The 13510-nt window shown below is 43.6% G+C and overlaps 1 protein-coding gene across 3 annotated transcripts in view; it reads right to left on the reverse strand.

Moving 5' to 3' along the window:
* Nucleotides 1-339: 339 nt before the first annotated feature.
* Nucleotides 340-13510, reverse strand: part of ascc1 (activating signal cointegrator 1 complex subunit 1) — an 87778-nt gene continuing 74607 nt past the window's right edge. For all 3 annotated transcript variants that reach the window (XM_072282638.1, XM_072282639.1, XM_072282640.1), the window contains exon 10: nucleotides 340-5392. In XM_072282638.1, coding sequence (XP_072138739.1) covers nucleotides 5276-5392 — 117 coding nt within the window. In that variant the 3' untranslated portion in view covers nucleotides 340-5275. The remainder of the gene's footprint in view (nucleotides 5393-13510) is intronic.

Here is a 13510-nt window from a genome sequence, read left to right on the forward strand (position 1 = left end):
GTTTTTCTCCTTGAGCAGTCTCGATCTTTGTCCCAAGAGAAAGCCAAAGTCAAGTTTATTGTCATATGCATGCACAGGTGCAATGAAAAACTTATTCACAGCAGATTGTCTTCCAAACAACTGGACCTCTCCATTTTAACCTTGTACCTGAAAACCCTCATCCTTGAAACTTTTCCTTATGGCTGGAATCTTTCCTCTACCTTTTCTGGGACATTCATACCCTTCCTAAAGTTAAGTGGCCCCAACTGAATGCAATCTGACAGTTGTGGTCCTTCCAAAAAGAAACAGGAGAAATGATGATTAGACGAAAGCAGAAAGACAAGGTGTTCAAATCAGTGATGTTTTATTTATTTCTATTTAGAGATACAGCACAGTAACAGGCCCCTCTGGCTTAACAGGGCCACATTGCCTAGTTAGTAGTTCCAATTAACCCACTAACCCGTACATCTTTGGAACGTGGGAGGAAGCTGGAGCATCTGGAGGAAACCCCGCGTGGTCACGGGGAGAACATACAAACTTCATACGTAGGTGCAATTGAACCTGGCTGCTAAGGCTGTGTTACGCTAGCTGATGTGCCGAGTTCCTTTAAGTGATTCTGCTCTCAGCACTTTACTGCCAAACAGTGGTCTGCCTAAATCAAGATTCAGGATTGTTTAATGTCATACCCAGTACAATTGTGCAAAGCAGATCAAAATAATTGCTACTCCGATTCTGATGGAAAAACACAAACACAATAATAATATTAAAAACCCACAATAAATATAAATGCATAGGGTAGCTTATATACATTGATTGTATGTCCATAAAATGCTGCTCAGTACAGGAGTGTCTGTACATCAGGTAAATGACAGAAAATGATAAACTAATGCTGTTTGGGGTTCTGGAGGGTGGAGGTGTTGATCAGCCTTACTGCTTGCTGGAAGTAACTGTTTCTGAGACTGGTGATGGTATGTAGCCTCCTCCCTGATGGGAGTGGAACAGTTTCACTAATAGGGTGGGTGGGATCCTTCATGATGTTACTGGCCCTTTTCAGCCACCTTTCTGCATATGTGTCCTTGATAGTTCTTGATGTAAAGAGGGCTAAGAGTGGTGCAAGTTCTCCTGAAGTCGATAACCATCTCTTGTCGACATGAGGAAGAGGTTATCTGCATGGCACGAGGCCTCAAGCTCTTCCACCTCCTCTTTGTAAGCTGTCTGATCATCATTGGTAAAGGGCCCCACCACTGTCGTGTCATCAGTGAACTTGATGAAATGATTGCTTGGGTGTTTGTCTATGCAGTCATGTGTGAGCAAAGTGTACAGCAATGGGCTCAGCAGACAGCCTGGGAGGGAGGGGTCATGGGGCAACTGCATTAAGGATGATGGGGAGAGAGGAGCAGTTGTGTATCCTGACTATCTGAGGTCTATTTGTTGGGAAGTCCTACACCCAGTTGTACAGTGGTGTGTTTAGACCGAGGAGCAGGAGTTTGTTCACCAAGGTCTGAGGGATAATTGTGTTGAATGCTGAACTGAAATCCAGAAACAGCTTGCTGACAGAAGTGTCCTTGTTTTTTAGGTGTGTCAGGGCCAGGTGCATGACAGATGCTGTGCTACTGCATCTGTCATAGAGTAGCTCTGTCGGTAAGCGCATTGGTGAGTGTCCAATGTGGCAAGAATGGAGTTTTTGATATGTGTCCTTATCAGTTCTTCAAAGCACTTCATGATGATTGGCATCACTGTCATTGGGCAGGAGGCGTTAAGTTCTGAAGGGGTGGAGTTCTTTGCAACAGGGATGATGGTGGCTGATTTGAAACATGTGGAAACAGCAGCCTGGGTGAGTGATGTGTTGAAGATGTCAATGAGCTGGTGTGCACAATCTGAGTTCTCAGCCTGGGATGTCGTCTGGCAGGGGGGGTTGACTCTCTGCAGAGTCCTTCTCACATCTGTTGCTGTTACAGATGGTGGCTGCTCACTCGGGATGTGGCCAGCGCTGTGTTGCATGCCTTGAAATGTGCATAAAAGTTGTTTAGAGCATCAAGAATGGAGGTGTCACCGGTACAGATAATGCTGTCTTTCCTTGCGTTGTCAGTAACGTCCTCGGCGCCCAGCCACATACGCCGGGGATTGTTAGCAGAATTTTTTGAGTCTATTCGGTCTTTGCCCTCTTAATGCCTAAGATGAGCTTTTTTTCTGGTTGCTCTGAGAGCTGTTCTGCCACCAGACTTGAAGGTAGCTTCTTTAGTAGGTGCACTCCCTTTAGTACATTGTGCACCTCAGTGTTCATCTCGGGCTTCTGACTGGGCCATGAGATGACCGTTCTTAAGGGTCCAACATCATCTACACACTTACTGATGTGGCTGATGACAGATGAGGCATATTCCTCAGGGTCTATCTCTTCTCTATTTGTGAACATCTGCCAGTTAGTCTGTTCAAAACAGTCCTGAAGCATAGAGATTGCCTCATTATGCCACACAGTGATGGTCTTCTTGACTGGTTTCTCCATTTTGAACAGCAGTCAGTATGCTGGGATTAACATTATGGAGATGTGGTCAGAGAGAAGCCAAGTTGAAGACATGGGATGGTTTTGTAAGTACTATGTGTGTCTGTATAAACATGGTCGAGTCTGTTTGTTCCCCTAGTGGCCATGGTGACGTGCTGTTGCAATTTGGGTAAAATGTCCTGCAAGTCAACATATTTGAAGTCTCCTGCATTTATGAAGAGACCGTCCAGATGCTTGTTTTGGAGAGAGCTGATGATACTCTAAAGCTCTCCAAGTGTGACCTTGATGTTCACGCTCAGGGGGATAGAGACAGTGGTGATGAGCACAACAGTAAACTCCCAGAGCAGGAAATGTGGTCGGCATTTAATTGTAAGATATTCAATTGCCCAGAACAGTGACTGTTAATTATAGATAAGTTTGCACACCAATCTTTGTTAATGTACACACAGATTCCACCTCCTTAGGATTTCCCTGACAGGGAGTTTCTATCTCCTCAGAACACAGTCATCCCATTGAGCTGAAATGTCAACTTGGGTATGTTGTTGTTTAACAACAGTTTGGTGAAAACCAGAATGCAACATGTCCTCATTTCTTTCTGTGTTCCTTTTCCAGGAAAAGTAATGGTACCACCAGTCTGGTTGATTTAGCTCTCAGCTGAGCTAGTGCCCCAGCTCTCTTGCCACTTTTCTGTTTCCTCTCACACCACCTGTGCCTGCAGATTCCTCGGCTAACCACTATCGCCAGGTCTGGTGTCCGTGGAACCTCTAGTCTGCTGCTAACACTGCTAACGGCAGTTTAAAAGTAACTTTGTCTAGGAGTTCAGTGGTGCTGTATTCATGGAGCTTTGGTTGATTGAAATCCCTGACTAGAAACTTTAAAACACTAAGAATTTAAAGCTAACACCATTATTGGGAACAAACAAGAGAAAATCTGCAGATGCTGGAAATCTGAGCAACACACACACAATGCTGGAGGAACTCAGCAGGCCAGGCAGCACCTATGGAAAAAAGTACAGTTGATGTTTCGGGCCGAAACTCTTCGGTAGGAGCTGGAGAAGTCGCTGCGTCCCTGCACACTGCCACTTTCTTAAAATAGTATAAAGGGAAGAAAGAGTTGCACTTTAATGTATTAAATCACAGGAAAGGAAGTTAAAACTAGAGAAATTGACTGAACGTGAGGAAGCTGGTTCCTACTCACTGACTTCTGGATTTAATTCCAGTGTTCAGCAGTGTGTGAAGCTCAGGAGGAACGAGTTGCCAACTTCAATATGTTAATCCATCAGTTGCAATAATATTAACTTTTTAAAATACAATTTAATGGAGTGTTCACAATTCGATAGATTTCCTGAACTCACCAGTGGAAAGCAAGATGGTTGAGTCATGAGTAAGGATGGTTTAGAAAGAGCTATTTTAAAAGCAAATTCTCCTCGGTGAATAAATCTTAAATGAATCCACTAAGACTGGTAGCATTTTCAGCCCAAGTCAGAAATTTGGATTTAAAAGTTGAAGATGTTGCCGCACTAAATTCCTATATGGTGCTCAGAGGTTCATCACCATCGATCCCTGGATGGGAAGCTAGATTCATACTCAGTCCATTGGACTCATTGTGTAACATCATTCCTGTACACGGCTGGGAATTCAAAATTAGGAGGCAGAGTTAGATTGAGAAGGGAAAGATTCAAAGGGGATCTGAGGAGCAACATTTTCACAGAATTTTGATGTGTGCTGAATATGGAACAACCTGCGAGAGGAAGTGGTAAAGGTGGGCACATTTACCACATTTAGAAGACATGGATAGGAAAGCTTTAGGGCCAAACTCATATAAATGGGACTAACCCAGTTAGGCAACTTGATTGACACGGTGACTGCAGCCAAACGGCCCACTTCTGTGCGTATATAACTCTCTTCTCGCTGAGGAGCAGTCACAAACCTGATGGGCTGAATGGGTTCCTGGGCTGTATCACTCTGCAAGTTTGAAGTGGCTACATCCTGCATTTAATCCTGGATTTTCATCTGTGCCTGTTGCACAGAAAAGACGATCCAAACAGACAATATTCTGCAGGGAATTCCTGGACACATCAAGCTTCATATTTGTTATATGATCCATACATCTGCTCTGTTCTACTATTAACTCACCACAACATGTTGCAACCAAATAACCCCTGAAACTGTCTGACAGACTGAGACATTCCTAGTAATCGAAGGGTAGGCCAGAGCACGCTGATCTCTCGACTCTGGGTCTGGAGTGCCAATGGAATTAAGAGTCTCCTCTGCCTACTGATCCCATGGGTCATTTGCAGAACACACATCAGCAGTCTGTGGCAGTGTATGTCAGAATGAAAGATGGCAATCTGCCCAAAATGACAATCACCCAGCACTGGATAATTGGCATGGAGAAGGAAAAACTGGCGCAAAAGGACATTACCTCCTGAGGAACAACACTGAGGTAAAAGAAAACATGGAACTTTATTTAGCACCTGACTCTGAAACCCTAGACTTGGTAGTACCCGATTCTGACAAATAAAAGAATACTCCATTTTTCAATATCAGCATTTTATCTTGAGACCATAAAAAGTCCCAACAATTCAGTTCTTTTTTCAGAAAAAGGTGGTTAAATGGTTCCTATTGAAACCCTGGTTCATTTGCTATCGAACACCAGGTCAGTCTGTTCTGCCGTGGTTTCCAAGTTCAGCAGCAAGGCTTATCTATTGTCATTCTCTTTTGGCTTGGGTGAGGGGGTTGACTGATCTTGCACGCATCCTGTCAAAACTGTCAGGGCTCAACAATTCCACCACTCTTAAGAAAAGCTGATGGAGGCAGAAGACGAATAGAAGCCAGAATTGTCAGCTGAGAACCTCTGGGAGACATGGACCATGTTCAGCTCCACTTCACCAAATAAGTAGTCTTCAAATTTCTGTAAAGGAAAGGAAGATGTTAGTATTTTACCTACAAGGGAGCTGGTTCTTCCACCTTTTGTTGGAGGTGCCTGTTACGTTGGCATACCTCACTATGCAACGTCTGTAAGATCTGGAGCAGAATAAGGCCGTTTGGCCCATCAAGTCTGCTCTGCCTTGCAATCATGACTGATTTCTTTCCAATCCCATTCTCTCACTTCCTCCCATTAACCCTCATACCAATGTACAATGCAGTTTAAACTTAACATCCCATGAAGGAGCAGCAGTTAATTGCTGTTTCTCTCCCTGCAACAGAAAGTGAGGGAGAATACCAAGGTAAATGCACCAATCTACTAGTTACCTCGTGGATTACAAAAATCCTCATTACTTTATTTAAAATTATAATTATGAAAGAATTGGATGAGGATCGACATAGTTCTCACAGTGAGGTATCCAAAGCTAAGGGGTCATAAACAAGACAAAAAACAGTAACTGTAATACAGTAATAGTCCAATAGGGGATATTATCTGACGAGCACTTGGAGAGTAAACCTCACTGTCATAGGGGGTGGTTGAACTGAGCAGTAAAGATACATGGATAACTTTGTTAAAGTTAAACGGTGCCAGAAGTGACCCATGTGGATTACAGACCAGAGGCTTGAGTGGCTCATTTCTATGCTGTATATTCTACGTAATAATAAATAAGGCACATTTTAAGTGGTTGAGCAGAGCGTAGGTGAATCCAGATTTTATCCTACAGGGGCAATCCCTTTGGAAAAGGAATGTTTGATGATGAAAACTACTGGAGCTCAAATATCAAGTGATGTGAATTAAAATGTGGAATTTGGTAGTACAATAAGAGATTAGTTATTTGTATTGTTTAGAGATACAGTACGGTAAGTGGCCCTTCTGGCTCAGTGAGCCCACGCCACCCAATGTGACCAATTAACCTACTAACCTGTACTTTGAAACGTGGGGGGAAACCCACGCGGTCACGGGGAGAACGTATAAACCCCTAACAGACAGTGACAGAACTGAATCCGGGCGGCTGGCACCATAATAGAGTTACTCTAACCATGCTGCCCATCCAAAGATAACAGGGGTTTCAGTATTAATACTGAAGGAGAGGTGAAGGAGATAACTGGACATGTGTCTGGACAAATGGAGACCGCAGGGACTGGTATGTAATTCCAAAATATTGTTTTGTCTTTACACTGTCAGTGGAAATGTTTGCATCCTGTGGCTTTTCTCCATAAGAGTATCATGACACAAGCTTCCTAATTTAATTCTGTACTTCTGTCCCACAAGTTTAATGGGATTGATAGAGGGCTTTTTTATATAAAAAATAACAAAACACAGTTTAATGCAATCTACAACAGAAACAGAAAGAGGTGAACTCGACTTTAGCTGCTATTTCAACTGAGTATCATTTAAACTCAAGGTCAATTTGAGACTGCAGAGCTGTGGTGCCTGAACACATTCAAAGCCAATTGCCACACATCCCACAGAGACAGTATTCGACCACCTACAGAGCAGTGCAAATAAAAAGCCAGAAGTCTTCTTCACACAGCTTGGAGGTCAAATTGTTCTCCAACCACAGCAGTTTTATTGCTGTAGTACATGTTTGTCTTCATTAGAAGAGAAAGTATTCACTCTTCCGCTAATCTGAGGCATGGTGGAGAATATTTGTCTTGCATGACCAGAAAATAATACCGGTTACCTACTTAGAAGGTTAACAGATAATTTTATTGAACAGTTCAAGATATTGTGGAATTGTTGAGAGGGAGAAAGGGGGGAGCTTGAGAAATTGGGAGGAAGGGGAAAGGGGGAGGAGTGGGAGGGAGAGGGGGAAAGGGAAAGAGAGGGGAAAGGGAAAGAGAGGGGAAAGGGAAAGAGAGGGGAAAGGGAAAGAGGGGGAAAGAGAGAGAGTCAGAAAGAGAGGGGGAAAGGAGAGAGATGGGAGGGAAATGAGGAAAAGGTAAAGTGGGAGGAAAGGGTGTGGGGGAGAGAGGGAGAGCAGGAGAGAGGGAGAGCGGGAGAGAGAGAGAGAGGAGAGAAAGAGAATGGGAAAGAGGGAGAAGAGAGTGAAAGAGGGAGGAGTGAGGGAGGGAGGGGGTGTAGGTGACTGTTGGAGTCAGGGAAGGAGGAGTCAGTGGATGCTTAATTGGAATTTCAGAATGCCTTTGACAAAGTGCCATACATGGGGCTGCTAAATAAGATAAAAATCTATGGTATTACAGCAATGATACTAGAATGGATAAAAGATTGGCTGATTAGTAGAAGGCAAACTGTGGGAATAAAGGGGGGCATTTCTGCCTGGCTGCCAGTGACTAGTGGTGTTCTGCAGGGTTGGGTGTTGGGACCGCTTCTTTTCACGTTATATGTTATTAGTTAACAGATGAATTGATGGTTTTGAGGGCAAGTTTGCTGATGATACAATGATAGGTGGAGGGGTAGGTACTGTTGGAGAAGCAGGAAGTCTGCAGAAAACTTGGACAGATTAGGGGAACTGGCATTATGAGGAAGTGGCAGATGGAATACAGCGCAGGGAAGTTTATGATCACGCACTTTGGTAGAAGGAATAAAGATGTACACTATTTTCAAAACTGGAGGGGGGGAGTTGCAAATTCAGAAATTAGAGTTGCAAAGGGACAAAGGGAGTGAAGCCATGGCATTGATTGCTTCTATCAGATCTCCCCTCAGCCTTCACTGCTCGAGAGAATATAAAAAGTTTGTCCAACCTCTCCTCCAATTCAGGGAGCTAGTGTGAACCTCTTTAGCACACTCTGTAAAACCTTCACATTCTTCCCATAATGGGGTGACCAGAATGGTATTTATTACTCTAGAGACAGCCTAAGCAGAAATCTGCAATGTAACTTGGCGAGCCTTAAAATCAATGCCTTGACTAATTAAAGCAAGCATGCCATTCACCTTTTCTTATCACCCTATCAAACTGTGCGGCCATCTTCTAGGAGCTATGGACCTGGACTCCAAGATCTATCTATACAATAAGTTTACATTTGATGTCCCAAAGTGCAACAAGTCATACCCGGCCAGATTAAACTGTCATTTCTGCTGTTTCTTTGCCCACATCCGCAATCATCTCTATCCTGCTGTATCCTTTGACAATCTTCCACACTATCCACAATACCACCAATCATTGTATCGTTAGTGAATTTATTAATCCACCCATCCACGTTTCCATCCAAGTCAATTACATATATCACTCATAGAAGAGGCACCAGGGTGAATCCCTGCAGAACACCTCCAGTCATGGGTCTCCGTCCACCTTGAAAACTAAACGTTAAAAAGTGAAAACAGGTGATCCTGCTGCTTTCTCTGATGTTCATAACACATTCACATTGAACCTAAAAGAAAATTACTTATACATTTGCTCTAAACTAGATTACATTTTCCTCAAAGCAATTAGCCTCCAAAGGACCCCAGTGTGCTTCTAATTATAGCAGTTCTTCAAACAGAGTAGGTAGGCAGGCAGAAAAGCAGATTTTGATTCTGGTCTACTTAATGGACTGGCTACCTCACAGACAGCTTCAGCTTGGTAATAGCTCCTTTCATCAGATGCAGCAAATAGACAAAAATCAGACGGAGGTGATCTGATGAATTTAAAGTGGTTTATCTGAATTATTGTCCAATTGGAGAGAAAATTGGTTGGGGTAATTAAATGTCCAAGCACTTGACAAGGGGAGAAACGCTTTATTTGCAGGGAGTAAAGAAAGAAAGGGGTAAGGAAACTTAAAGAGGAACATAAAAGAGGGCAGATAATTCAGAGTGGGGAGTTGGGCACGTTGATTGACAGATGATGGAAGATCAGAACAGGTTCTAGCCTCAAGCCCAGTCTGGGACAGAGTAGGAAGGAAGAGTGTTACCAGACTATGGCTAGTTCCCAGAAGGGAGACTCTAACCAACTATCCTCATCATGCAACTCAAGAGATTCTGCAGCTGCTGGATTTCTTGAGCAACGCCCACAAAATGCTGGAAGAATTCAGCAGGTCAGGCAGCATCTATGGAAGCGAATGAAGTCGATATTTCAGGCTGAGACCCTTCATTAAGACTGGAAAGGCAGGGGGCTGGTCAGAATAAGGTGGGGGAAAGGGTAAGGAGTACAAGCAGTGATAGGTGAGATCAGGGGGAAGGTAGGTGGCTGGGAGGGGATAGGTGGAAGAGGGATGAAGAAGGGATATAATAGGAGAGGACAGTGGATCATGGAAGAAGGGCAGGAGGAAAACCAGAGGGAGTCAATGGGCAAGTGAGAAGTGGTAACCAGAACGCGGAATGGAAAAAGAGAGGTGGGAGGAAGGAAAGGTTACTTTACTTTTACTTTATACTTTATTGTTGCCAAACAATTGACACTAGAACGTACAATCATCATAGCGATATTTGATTCTGCGCTTCCCACTCCCTGGATTACAAATCGATAGTAAATATTAAAAATTTAAATTATAAATCATAAATAGAAAAATTAGAAAAATGGTAAGTAAGGTAGTACAAAAAAACTGAGATGCAGGTCCGGATACTTGGAGGGTACGGCCCAGATCCGGGTCAGGATCCGTTCAGCAGTCTTATCACAGTTGGAAGGAAGCTGTTCCCAAATCTGGCCGTACGAGTCTTCAAGCTCCTGAGCCTTCTCCTGGAGGGAAGAGGGACGAAAAATGTGTTGGCTGGGTGGGTGGTGTCCTTGATTATCCTGGCAGCACTGCTCCGACAGCGTGCGGTGTAAAGTGAGTCCAAGGACGGAAGATTGGTTTGTGTGGTGTGCTGCGCTGTGTTCACGATCTTCTGCAGCTTCTTCCGGTCTTGGACAGGACAACTTCCATACCAGGTTGTGATGCACCCTAGAAGAACGCTTTCTAAGGTGCATCTATAAAAATTAGTGAGGGTTTTAGGTTACAGGAAGTTAGAGAAATCAATGCTCATGTCATCAGGTTAGAGACTATCCAGATGTAATAGAAGGCATTGCTCCTCCAACCCGAGTCTAGCCTCATCCTAGCAATAACTGAGGCCATGGACAGACATGTCAGAATGGGAAGTCAGAGTGAAATTGGAATTGAAGCAGGACACCCTGCCTTTTGCGGAGGACAGAGTGAAGATAACCCAGTCTATGTTGGCTCTCACCAGTGTAGAGGAAGCCACACAGGGAGCACTGGATACAACATCTGACCCTGACAGACACACAGGTGAAATGTCACCTCATCATTCAATGTCATTAATACAGTGCATTGCTCCGTGTCCCACCATGGACCAGGAGATCTTCACTGGCCAGAACTCAAGTAACCCAGCTAGGGTTACAATGTAACTATGAAAGTAGGTCATGGGCTGAGTATCCTGTAGTGAATGGCTCACTTCCTGATTCCTCTAAGCACTTCCATTATCTACAAAGCACAACCAAGAGTTTGACAAGACATCTTCATGAATAAGTGCAAGAAGTTTCACTCTGTCCTGGACAAAGTCGCCTGCTTGATTGGTATTTCATCCACCAACTTAAACATTCCTTCCCTAACACACTGGCGCACAATGGCTGCAGTATGTATCGCCCACAAAATACACCGCAGTTTGCAGCCAGGCTACTTCAACAGCACCTTGCAAACCTGCAATCCCTACCAACAATACGCTCAAGGTCTTCAGTTATATAGCAAAGCCACAATATGTAGGTTCCCTTTCAAGTTGCAACTGTTAAGAAAATAAAACATGGGAAGAGAATTAGGCCATTCAGCCTATTGAATCTGCTCCAACATTCGATAAAGTGATTTATTTATTTTCCCTCTCATCTCATTCTCCTGCCTTTTCCCTGTAACCTTTGATGCCCTTACTAATCAAGGACTTATCAACCTTCACTTTGAATGCATCCAATGACTTGGCCTCCACTGCCGCCTGTAAAAATGAATTCCACCAACTCACCACCCTCTGGCTAGAAAATTTCCACCTCAACTGTTCTTGTATTCTGAGGCTGAGGACTCTGGTTCTAGACTCTCCCCATGTCCACTCAGTATCTGGTAGTTTCCAATGAGATTCCCCCTTCATTCTTCTAAACTCAGATTTATTTGTCACATGTACATCAAAATAATATAGCGAAATATCTCATTTGCATAGGCAACCAGCACAGCCAAGGATGTGCTGGGGGCAGCCCACAAGTGTTGCCACACATTCCAGCGTCAACGTAGTATGCCCACAATGTTTTGCAGAACAACACAAACAACAACAAAACAAGGTAACAACAGCAAAACAGGCCCCTTTCCCATCCCTCCCACTCACACAGATAGACAGGTCTTCACCCCAGAGAAGGCCTCCTCCAGTTCTTGTCTCTGGGTTCTCAGGCTCACACACTTTGGGCCTCTAACTTTGGACTTCACCCCAGCACTTGTGATCATGGTTTTACCTTCAGGCTTTGAGTTCTGGACTGGCATGGACCTCCAACACTAATGACCTTTTAAGCTTCTACCTTTGGCTTTTGACCTTCCGGCTTCTACCTCTGGATAAGCCACACTCTGGACATCAACCTAAAGCTTTGCCTCCAGATTTTGTTGGTTTTGTACTCCAGTGAGTACAGGCCGAGATGTCAAATGCTCCTCACACACTAAACCGTTAATACCTGGGATCATTTTTGTAAACCTTCTCTGGTCCCACTCCAATGCCTGCACATCCTTTCTCAGATGTGAGGCCCAAAACTGTTCATAATACTCCAAATGTGGTCTGACCAAAGCCTCACCCTTGTTTTAAAATTCTAGTCCTCTGGATATGAATGCTAACGTTGCATTTGCCTTCCTTACTACCAACTCAACCTTCAAGCAAACCTTTAAGGTATCCTACACCTTTGAATTCACTTCCGGTTTAAAAAATAGTCTACACTTTTATCTCTTCTACCAAAACGCTTGGCCATGCACTTCCCTGCACTATATAATACCCTGACTTGTGAATATAATTGCCATTCCTTCATCGCTGTTAGGTCTAAATCCTGTAACACCTACCCAACAGCACTGGATACATACCTTCAGCAGCACAGTTGCAGTGGTTCAAGAAAGTAGCCCAGGGGAGGGTGGCCAGTAACTGCTGGCCTTGCTAGCCAAAGAAAGGGTGACATAAAAGCTGTCATCATCTCCAAGAAATGATGAAAAACCATGGATCCTGGTCAACACATGGAGCAGATGTTAATCAGTACTCAGCAGCCTTTAACCCCACATCTTGGTAGCCAGTGGCTACATCTCTTGTCTTAACCTGCCCAACAAACCAAGCTGAGAGGGATTCATTCTGCATGAGTACCAGCGGAGGGCACGGATTCACATCAGATTGCCACAGAGCAGTGTGCAGCATCACATTCAGAACTGGGTTTATTATCACTGATTTATCTTTTACAATTTGCTGTTTTGTAGCAGTAACACAGTGCAAAACGAAAAAGACAAGTTACAATAAGAAACATATAAAAATAAATAGTGCAAAATAGTGAGACAGTGTTCATGGGTTCATGGACCGTTCAGAAATCTGATGCTGTTTTAGAGTTTTAAGCCAGCCATTAGAATCCCCTTACCCTTTTTTAATAAAGTTTTAAGATATTGGATATTTCACTGGAAAGTAAGGACTTCAGACAATGTACTCTCTCAGTTGTACATCAGTCCACTGTGCAGTTAACGTACACAATTTACTGGGAATGCCACCAGCAGAGGCAAGCTAATGCCCTACAGGATCTACCTGCCTTTACTGGTCAGTACATTCCCTTCCAAAATACAATTATTCTTAACATACAATATTGCAAGGGCTTGCAATTGCACAGAATCTTTCAATGCTTCACAGCATCACAGAGAATTCTACAGCTAAAGAAGTACTTTTAAAAGAGGATCACTGCTGCAGGGGTAAGCAGCACCTGCATTGCAAAGTTATAGAAGGCTATGGATCAAATGCTGGTGAAATGGATTGGTGTGGAGAGATACAATAAGCTGCACGGACTGGATGTGCTGAACAGCCTGCTTCTATCTAGTGCTGTATGACTAGTCATAGATCTCTCTATGACTCTATTGTACTAAGTATACAACAATACTGCAAGAAATAATGTCCCAATACGGCAATAAATGATAACAATATCTCTTGGTTTAGTGTTGTTAATCGGTTAAGCATTGGTCAGGACAGGAG

The sequence above is a fragment of the Mobula birostris genome, chromosome 18, assembly GCF_030028105.1.
Source record: "Mobula birostris isolate sMobBir1 chromosome 18, sMobBir1.hap1, whole genome shotgun sequence".
Taxonomy (NCBI): Eukaryota; Metazoa; Chordata; class Chondrichthyes; order Myliobatiformes; family Myliobatidae; genus Mobula; species Mobula birostris.